We start from the raw sequence: 22,414 nt of genomic DNA on the forward strand, positions 1-22,414 counted from the left end.
TTGTGTTAACCAGGGCATTTGGGTGTCTTCTAGTTTGTCTTGTATTTCTTGTGTTGACAAAGGTTTGTTATTTTTGTAGAAGTCTATTAGGCAACATAAGCCTTTGGTTTGCCAGGTTTTTATCTGGAGGTTTTGTGCTGCATGATGGAATAATGGGTGGTACGCAAGGGGAATTAGTGGGGATGGGGTTGGGGATAGTTTGCCTATTACTGTTTTGGAAATTCATGTCCTCCCCACAGCCGATGGTCCGAGGCCTCACCGCAGCAGGAGTCCCTTTATAGCTGGGAGAGAGGGCCTGGGCCAAGCCCCCTGGGCCAGTTGGAAAAGGCCCTGGAAGGGAGCAGGCCCTGCAGTCCTCCCCACAGCCGATGGTCTGTGCATGTAAAATTATATACATATAAAGTAATAGAAGAACTTCCCACACTCCTTCCATTCAAATCGTTTCTGCTTTTTCTATTTGTTGGTAGATTGTTGGGTTTCAACTCTTAAAGCTTCTCCTCCTTGTGAGACCATTGATGTTTTGTAAGAACATCAGGATTGAAGAGCTATCTACACTCCATATACGTAAGTGGTTTTCCCTTTTTGAGTTTGCTGGTGTTTGCTAAGGTGTCCACTTCTATCGAAGCTCTTTCCACACTCCATACATTTATTTGCTTCTCCCCGAGTGAGTCTGTTGATGTCTTCTAAGGGGTCCACTCTGACTGAAGCTCTTTCCACACCATGCATTTCAATGGTTTCTCTCCTGTGTGACTCCGTTGATGAATTCTAAGGTGTCCACTTCGACTGAAGCTCTTTCCACACTCCATGCATTTCAATGGTTTCTCTCCTGTGTGACTCCGTTGATGAATTCTAAGGTCTCCACTCTGACTGAAGCTCTTTCCACACTCCATGCATTTCAATGGTTTCTCTCCTGTGTGACTCCGTTGATGAATTCTAAGGTCTCCACTCTGACTGAAGCTCTTTCCACACTCCATGCATTTAAATGGTTTCTCTCCTGTGTGACTCCGTTGATGAATTCTAAGGTCTCCACTCTGACTGAAGCTCTTTCCACACTCCATGCATTTCAATGGTTTCTCTCCTGTGTGACTCCGTTGATGAATTCTAAGTTTTCCACTAGTAGTGAAGCTCTTTCCACACTCCATGCATTTAAATGGTTTCTCTCCTGTGTGACTCCATTGATGAATTCTAAGTTTTCCGCTAGTAGTGAAGCTCTTTCCACATTCCATGCATTTAAATGGTTTCTCTCCTGTGTGACTCCGTTGATGAATTCTAAGGTGTCCACTCTGACTGAAGCTCTTTCCACACTCCATGCATTTAAATGGTTTCTCCCCTGTGTGACTCCGTTGATGAATTCTAAGTGTTCCACTCTCAGTGAAGCTCTTTCCACACTCCATGCAATTAAATGGTTTCTCTCCTGTGTGACTACGTTGATGAATTCTAAGGTGTCCACTTCGTCTGAAGCTCTTTCCACACTCCATGCATTTAAATGGTTTCTCTCCTGTGTGACTCCATTGATGAATTCTAAGGTGTCCACTCTGACTGAAGCTCTTTCCACACTCCATGCATTTAAATGGTTTCTCCCCTGTGTGACTCCGTTGATGAATTCTAAGTGTTCCACTCTCAGTGAAGCTCTTTCCACATTCCATGCAATTAAATGGTTTCTCTCCTGTGTGACTCCGTTGATGAATTCTAAGTGTTCCACTCTCAGTGAAGCTCTTTCCACACTCCATGCAATTAAATGGTTTCTCTCCTGTGTGACTACGTTGATGAATTCTAAGGTGTCCACTCTGACTGAAGCTCTTTCCACACTCCATGCAATTAAATGGTTTCTCTCCTGTGTGACTACGTTGATGAATTCTAAGGTGTCCACTCTGACTGAAGCTCTTTCCACACTCCATGCATTTAAATGGTTTCTCCCCTGTGTGACTCCGTTGATGAATTCTAAGTGTTCCACTCTCAGTGAAGCTCTTTCCACACTCCATGCAATTAAATGGTTTCTCTCCTGTTTGACTCTGTTGATGAATTCTAAGGTGTCCACTCTGACTGAAGCTCTTTCCACACTCCATGCCATTAAATGGTTTCTCCCCTGTGTGACTCCGTTCGTGTTTTCTAAGGTTTCCACTGTCAGTGAAGCTCCTTCCACACTCCATACTTTCAAATTGTTTATGTTCTCTGTTTTCACACTCCATATATTTAAATGGTTTCTTCGTTATTCCCATTTCACATGGCCCTCCAGAATTCTGATTGCCTTCTCCATTGTCTTCTTTCGATGGGGTGGGGTCGGGAGAAAATCCTATTTGTTTTCTAAGAAGAGAACAAAGGAATATTACACACATCAATTAGACCTGCTCTTATTTTAACGTCTTGTACAATCTCTCCTGTCTTCCATATGTTTCAAATTTTTAGGCAAATGAAATAATGTAAAATAATGGTCATGCATCATCAGCCTTTTATAACCCTTAATTATTGTTAATGAAGCAGTATTATCTTAGTATACGGTTGAACTGTGGGGTTTACGTTTTATAAAAAGCGGTTTCTAACAGAAAGGGGAGCTGCTCTATGTTCCATCAACCTGGCCACTATTCATCAGGGTCTTAAGTTCATCATGAAGTTCTTCATCCTCTGCACTATAATCCTCCACCCCTTGGGCCACATTTTGTCCCCTTTGACCTCTAGATGTTTATTCATCACCTGCATATTCCCTTTGGCCTCAGGAGGTGCATAGTGACCATTTTGGGAGACCCATATATAAGTTTAGTGACAGGGCTTGGTGCTTGTGGTTGGTTGAAGGAGTGCTCAGTTGGAGAATGTTCTTGGGGTTGGACCTCCATCTCTCAGCCTTGCATTATGGAATGGAGAGAGCTGGAGATGCAGAAGGAAAGCAGCTGGAGCCTGACTGCTGGGAAGGCCAGATTGAGACACCCACCCCAATTATGATTTATAATAATTACCGTATTTTTTGCACCATAACACTCACTTTTTTCCTCCTAAAAAGTAAGGGGAAATGTCTGTGCGTGTTATGGAGGGAATGCCTATGGGTGGCATGCCTATGGATTTTCCTCCTCTAAAAACTACGTGCGTGTTATGGTCGGGTGCATGTTATAGAGCAAAAAATACGGTATATGCCGCCAGGTCTCGCACCTGCCACCTGCCACTGGCTTATCTTAGCGGAGATTCCATGTCCAGGCCTCTCTCACTGTTCTTCCTCCTTTGCCGTGGGTGGCCAAGGGCTTCTGGATATTCTAGCTCTGCTCCAACTGGGAATTACTTAGTAAATTGTTATACCTCTCTTCATTTGAAGATCACAAGATAAAAATATGTGTGACACTGAAAAAGGTGAGTGTTAAAGGTGAATAACACTGATTGTGGAAAAGAAAAGAAAGAAGATGAAACCAGTGGTGTGTCCAGCTGAATGTAATATAATAATAATAATAATAATAATAATAATAATGCGTAAAGAAGAAACCAATCTTCAAATCAGTTTCATATTCCCTGGCTGTATTTCTCAGTCACGATTGTGACTCAGAATCTTAGCCACAATTTATTCTAGAATATCAACTGTATCTCTTTGTAATAGGAGGCAGACATCCCTGGGATTTCATCCAGACATTCCTTTAGTGTGGGCAGCAGCAGCAGCAGCGGAGGAAGGAAGGAATTAACTTTGGGGGAAACGATTTCCTTCAGAAGGTCTTCCCCAGCGGCCAGCAGGGTTAATAAGCTGCTCAGTGTGGACACCTTGGCTTTAGCGTGTTAGGGTCTGGATACCAATCATAATCCCTAGGAAATTTGTCAAAAACCCTTAAGATCCAGGTTCACCAATTCCCGGTAACACTGAGCCCTAGAGGAACCTTCTATGCTGAGTTCAGGCATCTCTGGCCCTCCAGATGTGGTTGGACTCAAAGTACCACCTGCCCAAGTAAGGATGGCCCATGGCCAGGGAGGATGGGAGTATTATCTGGTTGGACAAACTTTCCCCTTCTTCCCCCTCCTCTGAAAATGAGGAATGGGGGAGGCGGCGCACATTGACACACCAACAATATTTCAATATCGAGAAATGGTATTCATGTTGCGACATCACCAAAATGTGTCTATACATGTGTGAGTAGAACAGTTGTGACTGTGCTGCCCGCCAGTTTAGCTGTTGGCATTTGACGAGAGAACCAACTAAAAAATTATGTGAAATGTAAAAGTGTTCCAACACTTTTTTTACGCCATTTAGTTAAGATTTAAAAATACCAAAGGTAGGTTATTCCACTTAGCAATCAGGATTACACGTGATTTTCAAATAAGTTCAGTGGCTTTATTAACAATTGTTAGTTTTTTGAAAATGTCCATTGGGTCACTTTGATACACTAAGACATGGGACGCATTGATATGTATAAAAGTGCCCTGCTTAGTGTACAATAATCTCTAAACAAGTGTCATATCTCAGGAAAAAACCAGAATCTTGTATGTTTGTCTTCCCTATTGCAAGTGTTGATTTCAAGGATGTTGTTTTGCGGTTGCCAAAACCAAATTTCCCAAAGGGCACATCTTGAACATCATCTCTTGATACTTTTTCTATTGACTTACGTGGATATAATGTGTAACAGAAGCTAAATGTTAAGTAATTATCTTATTTTTATAAGCATTTTGTTTAAATTACTATTTTTTGACTACCTAATGTGAGTTCCTATACTTTTAAAAGTTTTTCCAAACTTCCGGCCCACGGGCCTTAAGGTGCCTATGCCTGGGATAGAGGGTTAAATCAGGGCTGGCCAAATGGGACTCAGCTCCGTCCCCTCCTTGCATCTGCTGCCTGAGGGGGCTGCCTCAGTTTCCCTCACGATGGAGCAGGCCCCGAGAACAGCCTTCCCGCTGCCTTCCAAAATACAGTCATACCTCGGGTTACAGACGCTTCGAGATGTGTGTTTTCGGTTTTGTGCACCGCGCCAAACGCGGAAGTATTAGAACAGGTTACTTCCAGGTTTCGCGCGTGTGCAGAACCACTAAATCACTCTTTGCACATGTGCAGAAGCACCAAATTGCAACCCACAAATGCACAGACGCGGTGCTGCGGGTTGTGAATGTGCCTCCTGCATGGATCACATTTGCAACCTGAGCGTCCACTGCACAGGAAACATGACACAGAAGACCTTGGAGTCTCACTGTGGAAAACAACAAAAACAAGGATTGGTTATACGTCACTTTGGGCTGCCCTGGGCGGTGGCGTAGGGTGTCCCCGTTACAACAGCCCTGCAAAATAGACCGGAGTTGCTACGCGCTTTTGGGACTTGGAAGAGTAACTTACGGCAACCGTAAAGGGCAGTCCAGTGTCTCATTACGGGGGCCTCTTTTAAATAGGGGTGGTGTTTGAACTTGCGCTTTGCTAATGTTACGGAATTGGCAGGGGGGGGCACTTGTGGGAGAGCAGGTTTCTTTGGCCGTCTCCCCCTTCCTTGATTGCCCCTTCTGCGTTCCCATGGCAAGTCCAGCCGAATTCGACTATGGCGTGTGGTGCATATCTCCGCCTTCAGACGGATGGAGCCAAGCAGCTTTCCGGGTCATGTGCCCAACTTTTCATGAGCTGATATTAAATCCCAAAAAAAACTACAGCTGCTTGTTACAAAGGGTGGGGGCCGATTCCGGTAGGTTAATGATATTAACTCTTTCCATGCTCATTTCTGATGCTCAGAAGCAGGTGCACCCTTTCCTAGACCTTCCTAATGACATTCTCAGTCTGACACACAGTATTTACACAGAAACACGGATCAAACATGAAAAACCCTTCACATAACTCCCTTTCTAAAATTCAAGGAGACCATCTTATAACATATCCCCGCTATAACACACAAGTTCTAATTAAATCCTAATATTTACTATACCTAAATATTGAGCACCACAGACTAATAATAATAATAATAATAATAATAATAATAACATGATGTATTATTTATACCCTGCCCATCCGGCTGAGTTTCCCCAGCCACTCTGGGTGGCTCCCAATCGAATATTAAAAACAATAGAGCATTAAATATTAAGAACTTCCCTAAACAGGGCTGCCTTCAGATGTCTTTTAAAAATAAGATAGCTGCTTAATTCCTTGACATCTGATGGGAGGGCATTCCACAGGGCAAGCGCCACTACCCAGAAGGCCCTCTGTCTGGTCCCGTGTAACCTCACTTCTTGCAATGAGGTAACCGCCAGAAGGCCCTCGAGGCTGGATCTCAGTGTCCAGGTTGAACGATGGAGGTGGAGACGCTCCTTCAGATATACAGGACTGAGGCCGTTTAGGGCTTGAAAGTTCAGCACCAACACTTTGAATTGTGCCCAGAAACGTACTCAAATATTCCTCTGCAGTAAAGGAGGCAAATGGAAGCCTTCCCATTGTCTTTGTGCTTACAAATACTGTCTTGAGGAGGGATGAACAGGGTGGGCCTGTGACCTGGATTCAGGAACTAAAGTATTTACCATCACAAAAGAATGGCCAGGCTGCCCAGGTAATGCAGTTAGTGACCATTAACAGGTATCCTTGGGGACAGGTTTTCTGCTGTAGACCGGCTCCTGTGATGTATTCCTGCTGGAGACAGTCTCCTTCTGTATGATATTTGGGGGGGGTGGTCTTGGGTGGGCAATTTCAAAAGACTATATAAGGCCTTGCACACCTCCCTCCTGGTTGTGGTGAGGGGGGGGGGCACTGTTGCAATAAAGATCAGGCTACTAGCCGCTTTGCTTCGCCATATACACTGGTTGGCCTCTGTTATTTTCTCCTACCTACCATATTTTTCACTCCATAAGGCGCACCTGATCATAAGGGGCACCTAGTTTCTAGAGGGGGAATTCAAGAAGAAAAATATTATTTAAAGGGAGCGCTGAGCAGAGCTCCCTGGTGCCCTGCGGAGGCTTTGCGCCACTAAGGCAGAAGCTAAAACAGCTAGAGGGAGCACTGCACAGCACTCTCTCTCGCTGTTCTGGCTTAGCCCGCGAAGCCTCCGCAGGGCAGCATCAAGCCTTCATCCCGGGCTTCCCCCGCCAGCCCTGACAAGCTCTGGGAGTATTCCCCACCTCCCACAAAAGCCCACAGAAGCTGTGCACCCTTTAAGGAGCGCGCAGCTCCTGCGAGCTTTTTTACGAGTCCCTCCTCCCTCCTCAGGGAAAAGCCCCCAAGAGCGGCATGCTCTTCAAAGGGTGTGCGGCTTCTGCGGGCTTTTGCGGGATGATTCTGTAAGATCATTTCAGGAAGTTTTCTAATGAGAAGATATTGTCACAGATGCTTGTTTTTGCCATTCTCAAAAGTGTGAATTTCTGTATCTGCAGAGATAACATGCCTTTTCTTCACATAAAAAATGTTATAAAATAAATATACAGAGTTGAGGGAAAACCTTAATCCCATTGTTCCTTTGCAGATTTATATACACAGAATCAACCCCTTAAATTCTAAGTTCTAAGAGGTTCAATGAAAAGATGGTTTGCAGTGGAAGAGATCTGCACAAGTAGCTAAGTGTGAAGCAGTAAAAATGAAAGTGCAACCTTGTGAGCAGAATACTCCACACATCTTGGGGTCTTTGTGTAATAATTGTGCAAGTCAGACTTGAGGCAAGCGCTGAAGGCTCTTCAGGGCTGGCAACCTCTTCCCAATCCCACTGGGTTCCAACAACCGCACTAACACTTAACTGTACAGAATAGGCACCTGGATGCAGAAGCCAATCCAAAGGGGTGGCTGGTAGTGGAGGTGGTGAAATGCATAAGTTCTGAGTTTTTCATGTGCGCTAAAACTCAGCCTGCTTGGTTGTTGTTTTTTATTAAAAAAATATTTTTACCAACATGCTATAATATTATTGTTTTAGTTAAATAAATTGCTTAAGTTGTTATTAAGAGATGGAAATGATTATTTTTCTCCTTCCAATAAATTACAGCAGAAATGTTGAAATCAATTTGATTTATATCAAACCCACCCTGACTGCAATCTATCACAATGTCTGAAATAAGCCTGGAACTATACAGAGGCGAACAGGACAATGTCCTGGCAGCTGCCACTACTTAGGGGTCTGAAACGGATAAATGAAAATATTCTCAATCACCACACACTCAGTTTCATTAGCAGGGAAGCCAAGATGCATCCTAGCAGGACTTTTGGGTTTGGGCTTGGCTACCAAATGGTGGTATTCAGGACAATCCTGTATGGCAATGATGATCTGGGACTGCCAGCAGGAGACTGGGGAATAAGATGTGATGGAAGGGGAGGGGTCTCTGTCGAGGCTCCTCCCCCTTCCATTAACCCTTCCCTGGACTCCCTCTCTCCCTTTCCCCAGCCAGGCGCCCCACGACCCCAGGGAGAATGGGGGGCTCAGCCCCACCCCCAGCCCTGCTTGGGGCGTCCAGGGGGGGGGCAGGGCAGCTGAGCATCTCTCGGCCCCCCAGGAAAGAGAAAGGGGAGTCTGGCGGTGCTGCTGCTGCTGCCCAGGAGATCTTGCCAGGTGTAGATCCCTGCAGGTGTTGGGTCCCCCCTTCCCCCCTGGGTCGGGGCCTGGATCGGGGCCCCTGTCGACGGGCCCCAGGGAGGGCGCTTTCCTTACGGGGGGGTCTCCCCTTATCCCCCTCCCCCCTATTTCCCCCCCTCCTCTCCCTCTTTACCTCTTGGTCCTCCGCCTCCCTGGCTCCGGATTAGTCCGCTTTCCTGGTCTGCAATAGAAAGGGATGGGGGGGGTTCCTCCACTGACGCCCCTCCTCCCCTCTCCTCGAAACATCCGGCGCATTTTGCAGCGACACTTCCGGTTCCTTTTGGGATTCGCTTGCCCCTAGAGCTACAATCTAGAGAGCAGCCCCTCCCTGTGTCCGGAGGAGAAGGAGACGGGAAGGCGCTGCCTCTGGGGGCTCCATGGGGACATGGCCCCCCTCCTTCCTCCTCCCCACAGCAGGGGGGGAGATGGCTGCGGTGGGGGCATCATATCTGGGGGTGACCTGGGTTTGCGGGGAGAGAAGGACGTGATTTTCAATCTGCAAACAGGGAAGTTGGGAGAGAAGAGGATGAATGAGAAGGAGGGAAGGGCTGCCCCTCCCCCTGTGGGTCAGGAGAGTGGGGGAGGGGCGGACCCAGGGCAATCTGGGGGGTCGCTCCCCCCCCCCGCCCAGATTTGCCTCGCAAGGTCCTCTGTGAAGCCCAGAGATGGACCCAGCCTCTGGGGGTGGGAAGGGACATGGGGCTGCCTGAGAGAGAAGGGGCGCTTCCTTTCCTCTCCCCCCTCCTCCCCACAGGCTCTCCTGCGCCCAGAGACCCCCTTGGCCCGGCTGCCCCCTCGCCAGGCAGGGAGAGGGTGGGGTCCCCTTCCGCCAAACATTTCCAGCTCCCTCCACCAAACACCAACACCAGCTCACTCTCAGTCCATCCTCATTCAGAAGCAACACTACAGATTCACATTAAATATTATATTATGCTTACTATTGGGGAATTTTACCTTCATTACTTTAAATACATGTCTGGACAACATTACATGCAAACAAAAGCTCACATACGCTGCATGTGTTTAAGATTGATTTCCTGTTATTGATGTGAACGAAAGTATATAAACTTATATAAGGACACTTATGAGAAAAAGTGGAAGGAAATAAAAAAAGAATTAGAGACTTGGGGAAAATTGAATTTGTCTCTGTGGGGGAGAATATCCACAGTTAAAATGATGGTATTGCCAAAGATGATATTTATGTTCCAAACAATTCTTATAATTAGAGGCATAAAGTGTTTTAAGGATTGGCAGAAAGACCTTGCCAAGTTTATTTGGCAAGGGAAAAAACCACGCATAAAATTTAAGCTACTAACAGAGTTGAAGGAAAAAGGAGGCTTTGCGGTCCCTGACCTTAAACTGTACTTTGAGGCAGCGTGCTGGACATGGATTAAGGAATGGATATTAATTAAAAACACGGAAGTCCTAGATCTGGAGGGATGGGATATTGTGTACGGGTGGCATGGCTACATAGGCTATAACAAGGTTAAATCTCACAAAGGATTTTTAAATCATATTGTGAGAAGGGCATTATATGAAGTATGGCAGAGGAGTAAAAAAATCAGTAGTAACCAAAACACCATGGTGGCTGTCACCAATGGAATCTATGTCGGTCCACAGGCTGAATATGAACAGCGATTGGCTAACATATAAGGATTTAGTAGAGGAAACAAGTAGTGATCCGAAAATAAAGGACCTAGGCGAATTGAAACAGAAGGGAATAACCTGGCTGGAGTATTATCAATTAAAAGCCGCCCTTGAAAAGGATAAAAGAACCAAAGGATTTGACAAAAAAATATCCTATCTAGAGAAGGATATTTTATATAATAATCAAAAGACACTTTCTAAAATGTACAAACTACTTTTGAATTGGCAAAGAAAGGAGGAAGATATCAAAGAAATTACAGAAAAATGGGAGAGGGACCTGGGACACACGATCAAACCCAATATTTGGAATGAATTATGGACTAAAAATATATAATTCACGGCTTTTCTCCTTATGAGGGAAAATCTTATGAAAATGTACTATAGGTGGTACCTGACCCCTGTAAAACTTGCAAAAATAAATAAATCAGATAACAGTAAGTGCTGGCGATGTAAGAAGCAGATAGGAACATACTACCATATGTGGTGGTCCTGTCTAGAGATACAAAGATTTTGGAACATGATTTATGAAGAGATAAAGAGATTGATAAACATGAATTATGAAGAGATAAAGAGATTGATAAAAACTACGTTTAGCAATAAACCGGAAGAATTTTTACTAGGAATGGTTTCAGATAATATTCCCAAAAACAAAACTAGGCTATTTACCGTATTTTTTGCCCTATAGAACGCACCGTCCCATAAGGCGCACCTAATTTTTTGGGGGGGAAATAAAGGGGAAAAACCTATTTTCCTCCAGGCGCGGGGCTGGGGCGGGGGAGGCCCGAGCTTCCCCCGATCCCAGCCCCCAAACAGGCAGCTCTCTGCAAGCCATGGGAGCCCAGCGCTGGCTCCCGCTGCTTGCGGAGAGGTCCGCGAAGCCTGGACGCTCTGATCTCAGAGCGCGCAGGCTTCGGCATGCCGGCAACTCTCCGCAAGCAGCGGGAGCGCTCCCGCTGCTTGCGGAGAGGTCTGCGAAGCCTGGAGAGCAAGAGGGGTCGGTGCGCACCGACCCCTCTCGCTCTCCAGGCTTCAGCGAAAGCCTGCATTCGCCCCATAAGACGCAAACACATTTCCCCTTCATTTTTGGAGGGGAAAAAGTGTGTCCTATAGGGCGAAAAATACGGTATGTATGCAACGTCAGCAGCAAGGGTTATAGTGGCAAAACACTGGAACGATAAAAATACACCCACTAAAGAGGAATGGGTAGTCAAATTGTGCGAGGACTTGGAGCTCGCAAAGCTGACAGATGCAATAAAAGATAAACCTTAAAAATTGGTGAAAGAAGAATGGGAATGTTTAAATAATTATTTAGGGGACAAGGGCTCAGCAAGAAAGATCTGGCTATGTTTAGAATAATACCGCAGAGAGAAATGTTCCCTGATACCAAGATGAGGGATTCCTTTGGAATGCAGATAGAGTTAATTGATAAGAATAATGATCTGTTGAGTTTGACGGAAGTGTACAATAGATGAGCTTTCCTGCTTTGGCTCATCTTCCTTTTTCTTTTTTTCTATTTTTCTTTCTTCTTTTCTTTTATCTTTCCCATAGTTGCTTATGTTCTGTGTCATGTACTTCAATATTTTTTGTAGTTTTTTTCCATTACTATTAAGGAATATTCCTTTGTAATTTTTGGCTGTTTATATTTATATGTACCTGTTTAAACAAAATAAAAGGTATATAAAAAAAGAAAGTGTCAACTTAGAGAAAAACAGCTCCTACACTCTAAAAAGTGTTGCATAATAACCAAAGCAGGATGAACACTCCTTCTGTCTAAATTCTTTCTCTTCTTTGAGTTAATTCATGGCCTGAAGGTGTTTCCACTATTACAGCTCTTACCCCTGGGAGTCTTTTGATGGCTTGTAAGACTTCCACTACAACTGAACCTCTGTCCACTTCCCTAGGACTTATATTGTTGCTCCCCTGTATGAGTTTGTTGATGTTTTGTAAGAACTCCATTTGCACTGAAACTCTTTCCACACTCCATACATTTAAATGGTTTCTCCCCTGTGTGAGTCGGTTGATGTAGTGTTAGTCTTCCACTGTCGGTGAAGATCTTTCCACACTCCTTGTATTTAAATGGTTTCTCGCCTGTGTGAGTCAGTTGATGACTTCAAAGGTCTCCACTCTGACTGAAGCTCTTTCCACACTCCATGCATTTAAATGGTTTCTCCCCCGTGTGAGTCCGTTGATGAATTCTGAGGCTTCCACCAGTAGTGAAGCTCTTTCCACACTCCATACATTTAAATGGTTTCTCCCCTGTGTGAGTCCGTTGATGAATTCTAAGTTGTCCACTCTGACTGAAGCTCTTTCCACACTCCATACATTTAAATGGTTGCTCTCCTGTGTGACTCCGTTGATGTCTTCTAAGGTCTCCACTCTGACTGAAGCTCTTTCTACACTCCATGCATTTAAATGGTTTCTCCCCCGTGTGACTCCGTTGATGAATTCTAAGGCTTCCGCTAGTAGTGAAGCTCTTTCCACACTCCATGCAATTAAATGGTTTCTCCCCTGTGTGACTCCGTTGATGAATTCTAAGTTTTCCACTCTCAGTGAAGCTCTTTCCACACTCCATGCATTTAAAAGGTTTCTCCCCCGTGTGAGTCCGTTGATGAATTCTAAGGTCTCCACTCTGACTGTAGCTCTTTCCACACTCCATGCATTTAAATGGTTTCTCCCCCGTGTGAGTCCGTTGATGAATTCTAAGGCTTCCGCTAGTAGTGAAGCTCTTTCCACACTCCATGCATTTAAATGGTTTCTCTCCTGTGTGACTCCGTTGATGAATTCTAAGGTCTCCACTCTGACTGTAGCTCCTTCCGCACTCCATACATTTAAATGGTTTCTCCCCCGTGTGAGTCCGTTGATGAATTCTAAGGCTTCCGCTAGTAGTGAAGCTCTTTCCACACTCCATGCATTTAAATGGTTTCTCCCCTGAGTGAGACCACTGATGTTTTCTAAGGTTTCCATTGTTAGTGAAGCTCCTTCCACACTCCATACTTTCAAATTGTTTATGTTCTCTGTTTTCACACTATATGTATTTAAATGGTTTCTTTGTTATTTCCATTGCACCTGGCCCACCAGAATTCTGATTGCTTTCTCCATTCTCTTCTTTCAATGGGGTGGGGAGAAAATCCTATTTGTTTTCTAGGAAGAGAAGGGAATATTACACACATCAATTAGCACCTGCTCTTATTTTGACGTCTCGTACATTCTTTCCTGTTCCAAATTTTTAGGAAAGACAGATGAAATAATGTTAAATAATGGTAATGCATCATCAGCCTTGCCTAACCCTTAATTAAGCATTAATGAAGCAGCATTATCTTAGAATGCGGTTGAACTGTGGGGTTTACGTTTTATAAAAAGTGGTTTCTCACAGTAAAGGGAGCTGCTCTATGTTCCATGAACCTGGCCAATATTAATCAGGATCTTAAATTCATCATGAAGTTCTTCATCTGCTGCACTATAATCCTCCACCCCTTGGGCCACATTTTGTCTCCTTAGACCTCTAGATGTTTATTCATCACCTGCACAGTCCCTTTGGCCTCAGGATGTCCATATTGACCATTTTGGAGACCCATATATAAGTCTAGTGACAAGGCTTGGTGCTTGTGGTCGGTTGAAGGAGTGCTCAGTTGGAGAATGTTCTTGGGGTTGGACCTCCATCTCTCAGCCTTGCATTATGGAATGGAGAGAGCTGGAGATGCAGAAGGAAAGCAGCTGGAGCCTGACTGCTGGGAAGGCCAGATTGAGACACCCACCCCAATTATGATTTATAATAATTATATGCCACCGGGTCTCGCACCTGCCTCCTGACACTGGCTTATCTTAGCGGAGATTCCCTGTCCAGGCCTCTCTCACTGTTCTTCCTCCTTTGCCGTGAGTGGCCAAGGGCTTCTGGATATTCTAGCTCTGCTCCAACTGGGAATTATTTATTAAATTGTTATACCTCTCTTCATCTGAAGATCACAAGATAAAAATCTGTGTGACACTGAAAAAGGTGAGTATTAAAGGTGAATAACACTGATTGTTGGAAAGAAAAGAAAGAAGATGAAACCCATGGTGTGTCCTCCTGGATGTAATATAACAACAACAACAACAACAACAACAACAACAACAACAACAATGTGTAAAGAAGAAACCAATCTTCAAATCAGTTTCATATTCCCTGGCTGTATTTCTCAGTCACGATTGTGACTCAGAATCTTAGCCACAATTTATTCTAGAATATCAACTGTATCTCTTTGTAATAGGAGGCAGACATCCCTGGGATTTCATCCAGACATTCCTTTAGTGTGGGCAGCAGCAGCAGCAGCGGAGGAAGGAAGGAATTAACTTTGGGGGAAACGATTTCCTTCAGAAGGTCTTCCCCAGCGGCCAGCAGGGTTAATAAGCTGCTCAGTGTGGACACCTTGGCTTTAGCGTGTTAGGGTCTGGATACCAATCATAATCCCTAGGAAATTTGTCAAAAACCCTTAAGATCCAGTTCCACCAACTCCCAAGTAACACTGAGCCCTAGAGGAACCTTCTATGCTGAGGTGAGGCATCTCTGGCCCTCCAGATGTGGTTGGACTCAAAGTACCACCTGCCCAAGCAAGGATGGCCCATGGCCAGGGAGGATGGGAGTCTTATTTGGTGGGACACACTTTCCTCTTCTTCCCCTTCCTCTGAAAGTGCTGAATTGAGGAGGCGGGGCACATTGACACACCAATAATATTTCAGTATCGAGAAATGTTATTCGTCTCACTACATCACCCAAATGTGCCTATACATGTGTGAGTAGAAAAGTTGCGACTGCGCTGGCTGCCAGTTAGCCGTTGGCGTTTGAAGAGAGTAGGTGTGTTTTTAGCACAACCAACTAAAACTTATGTGAAATGTAAAAGTGTTCCAACACTTTTTTACGTCATTTAGTTAAGATTTAAAAATACCAAAGGTAGGTTATTCCACTTAGCAATCAGGATTACATGTGATTTTCAAATAAGTTCAGTGGCTTTATTAACAATTGTTAGTTTTTTGAAAATGTCAATTGGGGCACCTTGATACACTATGACATGGGACGCATTGACAGACAGATGAAATAATGTTAAATAATGGTAATGCATCATCAGCCTTCCATAACCCTTAATTATTGTTAATGAAGCAGCATTATCTTAGAATATGTTTGAACTGTGGGCTTTACATTTTATAAAAAGTGGTTTCTCACAGGAGCGGGAGCTGCTCTATGTTCCATGAACCTGGCCAATATTCATCAGGGTCCTAAATTCATCATGAAGTTCTTCATTCGCTGCACTATAATCCTCCAACCCTTCGGCCAAATTTTGTCTCCTTCGACGTCTAGATTTTTATTAATCACCTGCACATTCCCTTTGGCCTCAGGAGGTGCATAGTGACCATTTTGGGAAACCCATATATAAGTCTAGTGACAAGGCTTGGTGCTTGTGGTCGGTTGAAGGAGTGCTCAGTTGGAGAATGTTCTTGGGGCTGGACCTCCATCTCTCAGCCTTGCATTCTTGAATGGAGAGAGCTGGTGATGCAGAAGGAAAGCAGCTGGAGCCTGACCGCTGGGAAGGCCAGATTGAGACACCCGCCCCAATTATGATTTATAATAATTATATGCCACCGGGTCTCGCACCTGCCTCCTGACACTGGCTTATCTTAGCGGAGATTCCCTGTCCAGGCCTCTCTCACTGTTCTTCCTCCTTTGCCCTGGGTGGCCAAGGGCTTCTGGATATTCTAGCTCTGCTCCAACTGGGAATTATTTATTAAATTTTTATACCTCTATTCATCTGAAGATCACAAGATAAAAATATGTGTGACACTGAAAAAGGTGAGCATTAAAGGTGAATAACACTGATTTTGGGAAAGAATAGAAAGAAGATGAAACCCGTGGTGTGTCCACCTGAATGTAATAATAATAATAATAATAAAGTGTAAAGATTAAATCAATCTTCAAATCAGTTTCATATTCCCTGGCTGTATTTCTCAGCCATGATTGTGACTCAGAATCTTAGCCACACCTTTTTCTAGATTATCAACTGGATCTCTTTGTAATAGGAGGCAAACATCCCTGGGATTTCATCCAGACATTCCTTTAGTGTGGGCAGCAGCAGCGGAGGAAGGAAGAAATTAACTTTGGGGACAAACCATTTCCTTCTGAAGGTCTTCCCCAGGGGCCAGCAGGGTTGATAAACTGCTCAGTGGGGGGACTTCCAGGTTAGCGCCATTGGCAATGGCGGAGCTCCTCTGACTTAGAGGAACCCGCTCCACGAAAATCAGGTCTTGCCGCCGCGGCGAAGGCGGAGACCCTTCAAAAATCCTAGACAGAGGAAGCCTGGGAACGTGGGATTCGGCTGACACCAGGAGTGCCCCCCCTACCCGCAGGGAAACCCCTTTTTGGGGGCTTCGAAACGACGTGGGGTGAGCGGCACGGTGTTTTGAATCGATTGCTATTTTTACGGAGTGAAGCCGCACAGCCGTTGCCGGAGAGCGCTGACTTTTTCTTGTGGACAATTGGATTTCAAACAACAACCCGTGAGTAGAACGGGAAATTAGGTTTTTAAAACAATTTAATTTGGCAAGGAACGGGGGAAGGTCTAAACAGGAAGTCCACCTCCCTCTTCTGTAAATAGACTGAAGCAAAGAGTTTGTTAACTAAGGTCTTGGAAAGTTCTACGTAAAGGATTAAAACTTCACTGACTGAAACTATTACTTACACTCCCTTTGGAAGCAGAGGAAGCCTGCTGGAGAAGGTAAAATTTAGGAACTGAAGCGTCACGTCTCCAAACCCGGGAGAGGTCCCCGAGGAGCCCATCGACGGTGAATAGACGGGTTTGACAGCTGTCAAATTTGACAGCTAGCTGTTAAGATACAAAGAAAGACTTTGTTTCCATTGTCCATTTCTGTGTTTAAAAAGAAGGAAAGGTAACTGGAATTGTTATTAATTTACTTTTGAGACTTTTGGGACTGTGCTAGAGGGATTGATAGACTGCTTTCCTCTAGAGGGAGTTTTGGGACATTGTCACAAGAATGCAGCTGGGAAATTAGCCTAAAGATAAAAACTCTGAGAAACTAGCTTTGACCTTGGACATTTCAAGGATGTCGGTGGAGAAAAAAGTTACGCTTGTATTGAATAGGACATTTTATCTGTTGGGAAAGTTGCATGAACAGATAGGTGCCATGGCTACCAGGGTTGATATTTTGGGAACAAAAGTGGGCATTAGTAAAGAAGTCGACAAGAATCCGGCACAAGAATCTTTCTCAATTGAACAAATTGAAGTACCAGAGAAGGAGAAAGTTGTTGTTAAAGTGATGCAAGGGGGAGCTTTAACCCTACAGAGACAATTGGAGGATTACAAGTTGAGGCCTTATATGAGTAATTAGGAGAAGCCAATTTTTGGAGATGGGAGCCTGGCTTGATTTGGAAAATGAAAAGTGGAGAGATCACCCTATGTGGGGATCAAATGACTTTTGGGATATGAATTTGAGCCAGGAGGGGATCAAAGTTTCTGGGGCCTTTGGACTCGGAAGAAGTGTGAAACAAGATTGGGAATACTTTATGGGCCCTATCTTTAATTATGGAAATCTGGCAGACTTGATAAGAAGGAATATGACTATTGTTGGGTTGGAGCTCCCCCGAGAACTGCTTTTTAATATTAAAGATTATCAAGAAGATTGGCAGATGGGACATGAAAAAGACTTAAGAACCTCGGATTTAAGATCTCCAAGTTGATGGACTGTTGTAAGCCGATGGAACTGTTGGCAGGGGCCGAGACTGGAGAGGGGAGACGGTGAAAGAAAGTTGGGAGTTTGAGGTGTATATATTGAGAATATTTATTTTTTTTTAAAAAAAAAAAGGAAATTGCTTTTGGTGAGAGATGGAGAAATCGTGGAATGGAATTTTTATGACCCTAGGGGAAATGTCTTAAGAGAATAGGTTTAAATATGTCAGTTTTAATGAGAAATAAGATTAAATAAAGTAAAGGTGGATGGCTAATTGGTGAAAGAGAGAATGGAAAATTACAGCATATTAAGATAAATTATTAGGATAAAAATAAAGATGAAGGATTTGCTGAAATATCTATTTGAACTAGAAAACAAAGAGGGGAGGTGTGAGGAGGTCGAGGAGGTGGGTCATGGAAGGAAAATTGTGTAAAGGTTTAACTTGTTTTATTCTGTTTTCTGTATTCTGTATGTATTTTCTAATTATTATTTTTTTCCTTTTTGTCTGTTTTTCCTTTTATATTTTTTGCATTTTTTCTTGGAAATGTCTTGTTTTTTGTATTGTGTTTTAAAACCTGAATAAATATTATTATTTTTTAAAAAAATTAAGATAAACTGCTCAGTGGGGACACCTTGGATTTATAGTGTTAGGGTCTGGATACCAATCATAATCCCTAGGAAATTTGTCAAAAACCCTTAAGATCCAGTTCCACCAACTCCCACGTAACACTGAGCCCTAGAGGAACCATCTATGCTGAGTTGAGGCACCTCTGGCCCTCCAGATGTGGTTGGACTCAAAGTACCACCTGCCCAAGCAAGGATGGCCCATGGCCAGGGAGGATGGGAGTCTTATCTGGGGGGGACACACTTTCCCCTTCTTCCCCCTTCTCTGAAAACGCTGTATACCTGTCTCTAACATCTTCCTGATGAAGTCCCACCAACTGCACAGATTCCCAAATCATCCTGCACCACTGACTTCCCAAGGCTGCTGCATTGTGTCTGGGACACTGGCAAAGGGACAGCACCTTCCACTGGATGAGAAGATAGAGGGTTTATTCAGGGCTGGCCAAATGGGACTCCGCTCCCTCCCCTCCTTGCCCCTCCCTGGGTCTCCTGCCTGAGGGGGCTGCCTCAGTTTCCCTAGTGGGGGAGCAGGCCCCGTGAACAGCCTTTTCTCTGCCCCCAAAATACTGGAAACACGACAAAGAAGGCCTTCGAGCGTCACTGTGGAACATAATAACAACAACAACAACAACAACAACAACTGGTTGTAAGTCACTTTGGGCTGCCCTGAGCAAGAGAAAGCAACTAATACATTAAATAAATAAATAAAAATAATTGATTAACCCTTCCATGGACTCCCCACTCTCCCCCCAAAGGGGACCCACCAAGCCAGGATCGCGGCGCCCCAGGGATTCCTGCCAGGGGGTTCAAGTCCCAACCCCCCCGGGGGGCCTCCCATTTCTATTGCCTCAAAGGCGCCCAAGGGGGGGGGCAGGGGAGTTGAGCATCTCTTGACAGCTGAGCGTCTCCTTGCGCTGCAAAGGAGCTCTTGCAATGCAAACCCTGTCGGTGCTCCCTCTGCAGAAAGCCCCCCCCCCCGCATTTCCCATAGTAAAAGGCAGGAAGGCTGATCTCGGGGGGGGGGGCGTGCAATGCAATCCCTGCGAAAGGAGGGGCCCCGATCTCCAGCCGGATTGCATGCATCGGGGCCTCTGTTGTTGGGGGGGGTCTCTGCCCCCTTCCCCTCCCGCCCTTCGCCCCCCTCCCCGCCCTACAGCTTTACCTCTTTGTCCTCTCTGTCCCTCCTCTTCCATCGCTCGCTCTGCTATTCCGGTTTCCTTTCTCGGGGGGTCTCCAAGGAGGCGCCCCCTCGGGGGGAGGGGCTCCTTTCTCCTAAACCAGCCCCTCCCCCGCTCGCCGGATCCCCAGAAGGGAGGGGGAGAGGGAGGGATCCCCCACTTTCCTTTCTCCCCCCGCCCCAAATCCTGCCCCCCCTTCCCAGCTGCCCTGTTTGCAGATTCAGGGGGAGGAAAAGCGCCTCCTTCTCCCCCCCCCGAAGATATAGATATATTTCGCACCTCTTTTCCCTCCTCCTCCTCCGCAGAGCTGCTCCTCTTCCGGGAAGGTGGATCAGGCCCCTCCCCTCCCCCCTTGGCCCCCTCCCCCCTCCCTCCCTGCCTCTCTAGGAAGCGGAGCTCACTGACCGGGGGGGGGAAGGAATGAGTGGCCCCTCCCTCCCAGGAGACACCAATTCTCCTCCTCCCAAACCAGCTCCGTTTTCCGGATTCTCTCCTGAGAAAGTCCCGGGTTCGATCCCCGGAGGCGGCAGGGAAGGAGACCCCCCCACCTGGGAAAAAGCCCTCCGGGGCAGGAAGGAGACCCCCCCACCTGGGAAAAAGCCCTCCGGGGCAGGAAGGTGACCCCCCCACCTGGGAAAAAGCCCTCCGGGGCAGGAAGGAGACCCCCCCCCCCACCTGGGAAAAAGCCCTCCGGGGCAGGAAGGAGACCCCCCCCCACCTGGGAAAAAGCCCTCCGGGGCAGGAAGGAGACCCCCCCCCACCTGGGAAAAAGCCCTCCGGGGCAGGAAGGAGACCCCCCCCACCTGGGAAAAAGCCCTCCGGGGCAGGAAGGAGACCCCCCCCACCTGGGAAAAAGCCCTCCGGGGCAGGAAGGAGACCCCCCCCACCTGGGAAAAAGCCCTCCGGGGCAGGAAGGTGACCCCCCCCCACCTGGGAAAAAGCCCTCCGGGGCAGGAAGGAGACCCCCCCCCCACCTGGGAAAAAGCCCTCCGGGGCAGGAAGGAGACCCCCCCCACCTGGGAAAAAGCCCTCCGGGGCAGGAAGGAGACCCCCCCCACCTGGGAAAAAGCCCTCCGGGGCAGGAAGGAGACCCCCCCCACCTGGGAAAAAGCCCTCCGGGGCAGGAAGGTGACCCCCCCCACCTGGGAAAAAGCCCTCCGGGGCAGGAAGGAGACCCCCCCCACCTGGGAAAAAGCCCTCCGGGGCAGGAAGGTGACCCCCCCCACCTGGGAAAAAGCCCTCCGGGGCAGGAAGGAGACCCCCCCCCACCTGGGAAAAAGCCCTCCGGGGCAGGAAGGAGACCCCCCCCACCTGGGAAAAAGCCCTCCGGGGCAGGAAGGTGACCCCCCCACCTGGGAAAAAGCCCTCCGGGGCAGGAAGGAGACCCCCCCCACCTGGGAAAAAGCCCTCCGGGGCAGGAAGGAGACCCCCCCCCACCTGGGAAAAAGCCCTCCGGGGCAGGAAGGAGACCCCCCCCCACCTGGGAAAAAGCCCTCCGGGGCAGGAAGGAGACCCCCCCCACCTGGGAAAAAGCCCTCCGGGGCAGGAAGGGGACATGCCCCCTTCATCTCTTTTAATCCCTTGCCGGGAGAGGGGGGTCCGCTCAGTCTCACCCCCATTTCCCGAGGGGGGGGGAGGCAGGGCCGGGGCGCAGGGGGTCCCCGTTACAACAGCCCCGCAAAGTAGAGCGGAGTTGCTGCGCCCTTTGGGGACTCGGAGGAGTGACTTACGAGCACCCTAAATGGGCTTATCCCTTGCCATTATATGTATATATATATATATATATATATATATATATATATATATATATATATAGATCCGCTGATTTTGTGTGAGCTGCTCGCAGGACAGCTTTGGTTCAAAGGCAAGACTGAAATGCAAAGGTTTCCCCCATTCGTAGCAAAGAGCTCTTCCGCCGCCCCTCCTCTCCAGATCCAGGGCTCCCCCCTTCCTCCCCCCTGGAAGACAGAGCCAGAGCATCGCCCCCTCTCATGGGAGTCTCTTCCCCTGCCAAGCAGCTCTTGCTGGCAAAGGTTTCGTCAGAATCGCCTTTCTTGCAGCTTGAGGCCATGGGTTCGAGTCCTACCCTACAGCCTAGAACAGAGCTATCATTCTTTGTTGCTGCATCACCCTGTGGACTCAGGTTAAGCTAGTGGTCCACCGAGACCCCTGGATGCTCCTCACGTGTACTGCTAGTCAGCCAGGTGTCCCCCATCCTCTATTTGTGCAGGTGGGTCTCCCTGCCTAAGTGCAGAGCCTGACCTTTGTCCCTGTTGAAGTTCATTCTGTTACTCATTCTGTTCTGCAAGGACGTCCCCCAGCGGAGCTGCTATTCCTGTTACAGGAAATCTCAGGGGAGCATCAATAGCGCAAGTTGCACCCAAATTCTCGGTCCTGGTCCTCCCGAGTGGTGGCTCTATGGCTGGGCAGGATCTGTCCCGCCTCAGACTGCAGGGGAGGCAGCTGGCAGGATGGACTGCTCCCCAGTGCACTCCTTCTCCCAAGGGAGGAGGGTCCTGGCTGGACATCTCCTCCCCCCTGACTTGCTCTGCTTCCCCAAGTGGTGGCTAAACCCCTGGGGGTGTGGAGGAGGCAGAGACCTTGGGCCTCTCCCTCCCTTCCCCACCCCCGGGGCACCATGGGTTCAGCCCTTCCTGGAAAGAGCCCTGAAAACTGGCCACGCCAGGTCCACGTGCCCCTATGACCTTCAAAGGAAGCCGCCTCAATTCTCAGAGGTGGCTCCTCCCTCCAGGCAGCGTGTGGATTTGTAGA

At 47.0% G+C, this 22,414-nt stretch overlaps 2 protein-coding genes across 8 annotated transcripts in view; both read right to left on the reverse strand.

Annotated features, from left to right (window-relative positions):
- Positions 1-232: 232 nt before the first annotated feature.
- LOC307208546 (uncharacterized protein) lies at positions 233-21,342 on the reverse strand. 3 transcript variants are annotated; one of them, XM_079963235.1, is made up of 3 exons: positions 21,165-21,342; positions 19,627-20,190; positions 233-2,304 (listed from the first exon to the last, which is right to left on the reverse strand). In XM_079963235.1, the coding sequence occupies exon 3, from the start codon at positions 2,217-2,219 to the stop codon at positions 684-686; it is 1,536 nt and encodes a 511-aa protein (XP_079819361.1). In that variant the 5' UTR covers positions 2,220-2,304; positions 19,627-20,190; positions 21,165-21,342; the 3' UTR covers positions 233-683. The 3 variants fall into 3 exon arrangements, with proteins under 3 accessions (XP_079819361.1, XP_079819360.1, XP_079819362.1); XM_079963234.1 differs by lacking the exons at positions 19,627-20,190; positions 21,165-21,342 and adding an exon at positions 8,614-11,151; XM_079963236.1 differs by lacking the exons at positions 19,627-20,190; positions 21,165-21,342 and adding an exon at positions 8,614-8,696 and having other exon boundaries at positions 233-2,293.
- Positions 11,255-22,414, reverse strand: part of LOC307208955 (uncharacterized protein) — a 90,823-nt gene continuing 79,663 nt past the window's right edge. For 3 of the 5 annotated variants that reach the window (XM_079964013.1, XM_079964010.1, XM_079964012.1), the window contains exon 2: positions 11,255-13,268. In XM_079964013.1, the coding sequence (XP_079820139.1) occupies positions 12,238-13,119 (882 nt within the window). In that variant the 5' untranslated portion in view covers positions 13,120-13,268 and the 3' untranslated portion in view covers positions 11,255-12,237. Of the gene's footprint in view, positions 13,269-13,926; positions 14,764-22,414 lie in introns of those variants that run through there. The other 2 variants (XM_079964009.1, XM_079964011.1) reach the window with 2 other exon arrangements.

The sequence above is a fragment of the Podarcis cretensis genome (genome assembly GCF_951804945.1).
Source record: "Podarcis cretensis genome assembly, chromosome: 2".
NCBI lineage: Eukaryota > Metazoa > Chordata > Lepidosauria > Squamata > Lacertidae > Podarcis > Podarcis cretensis.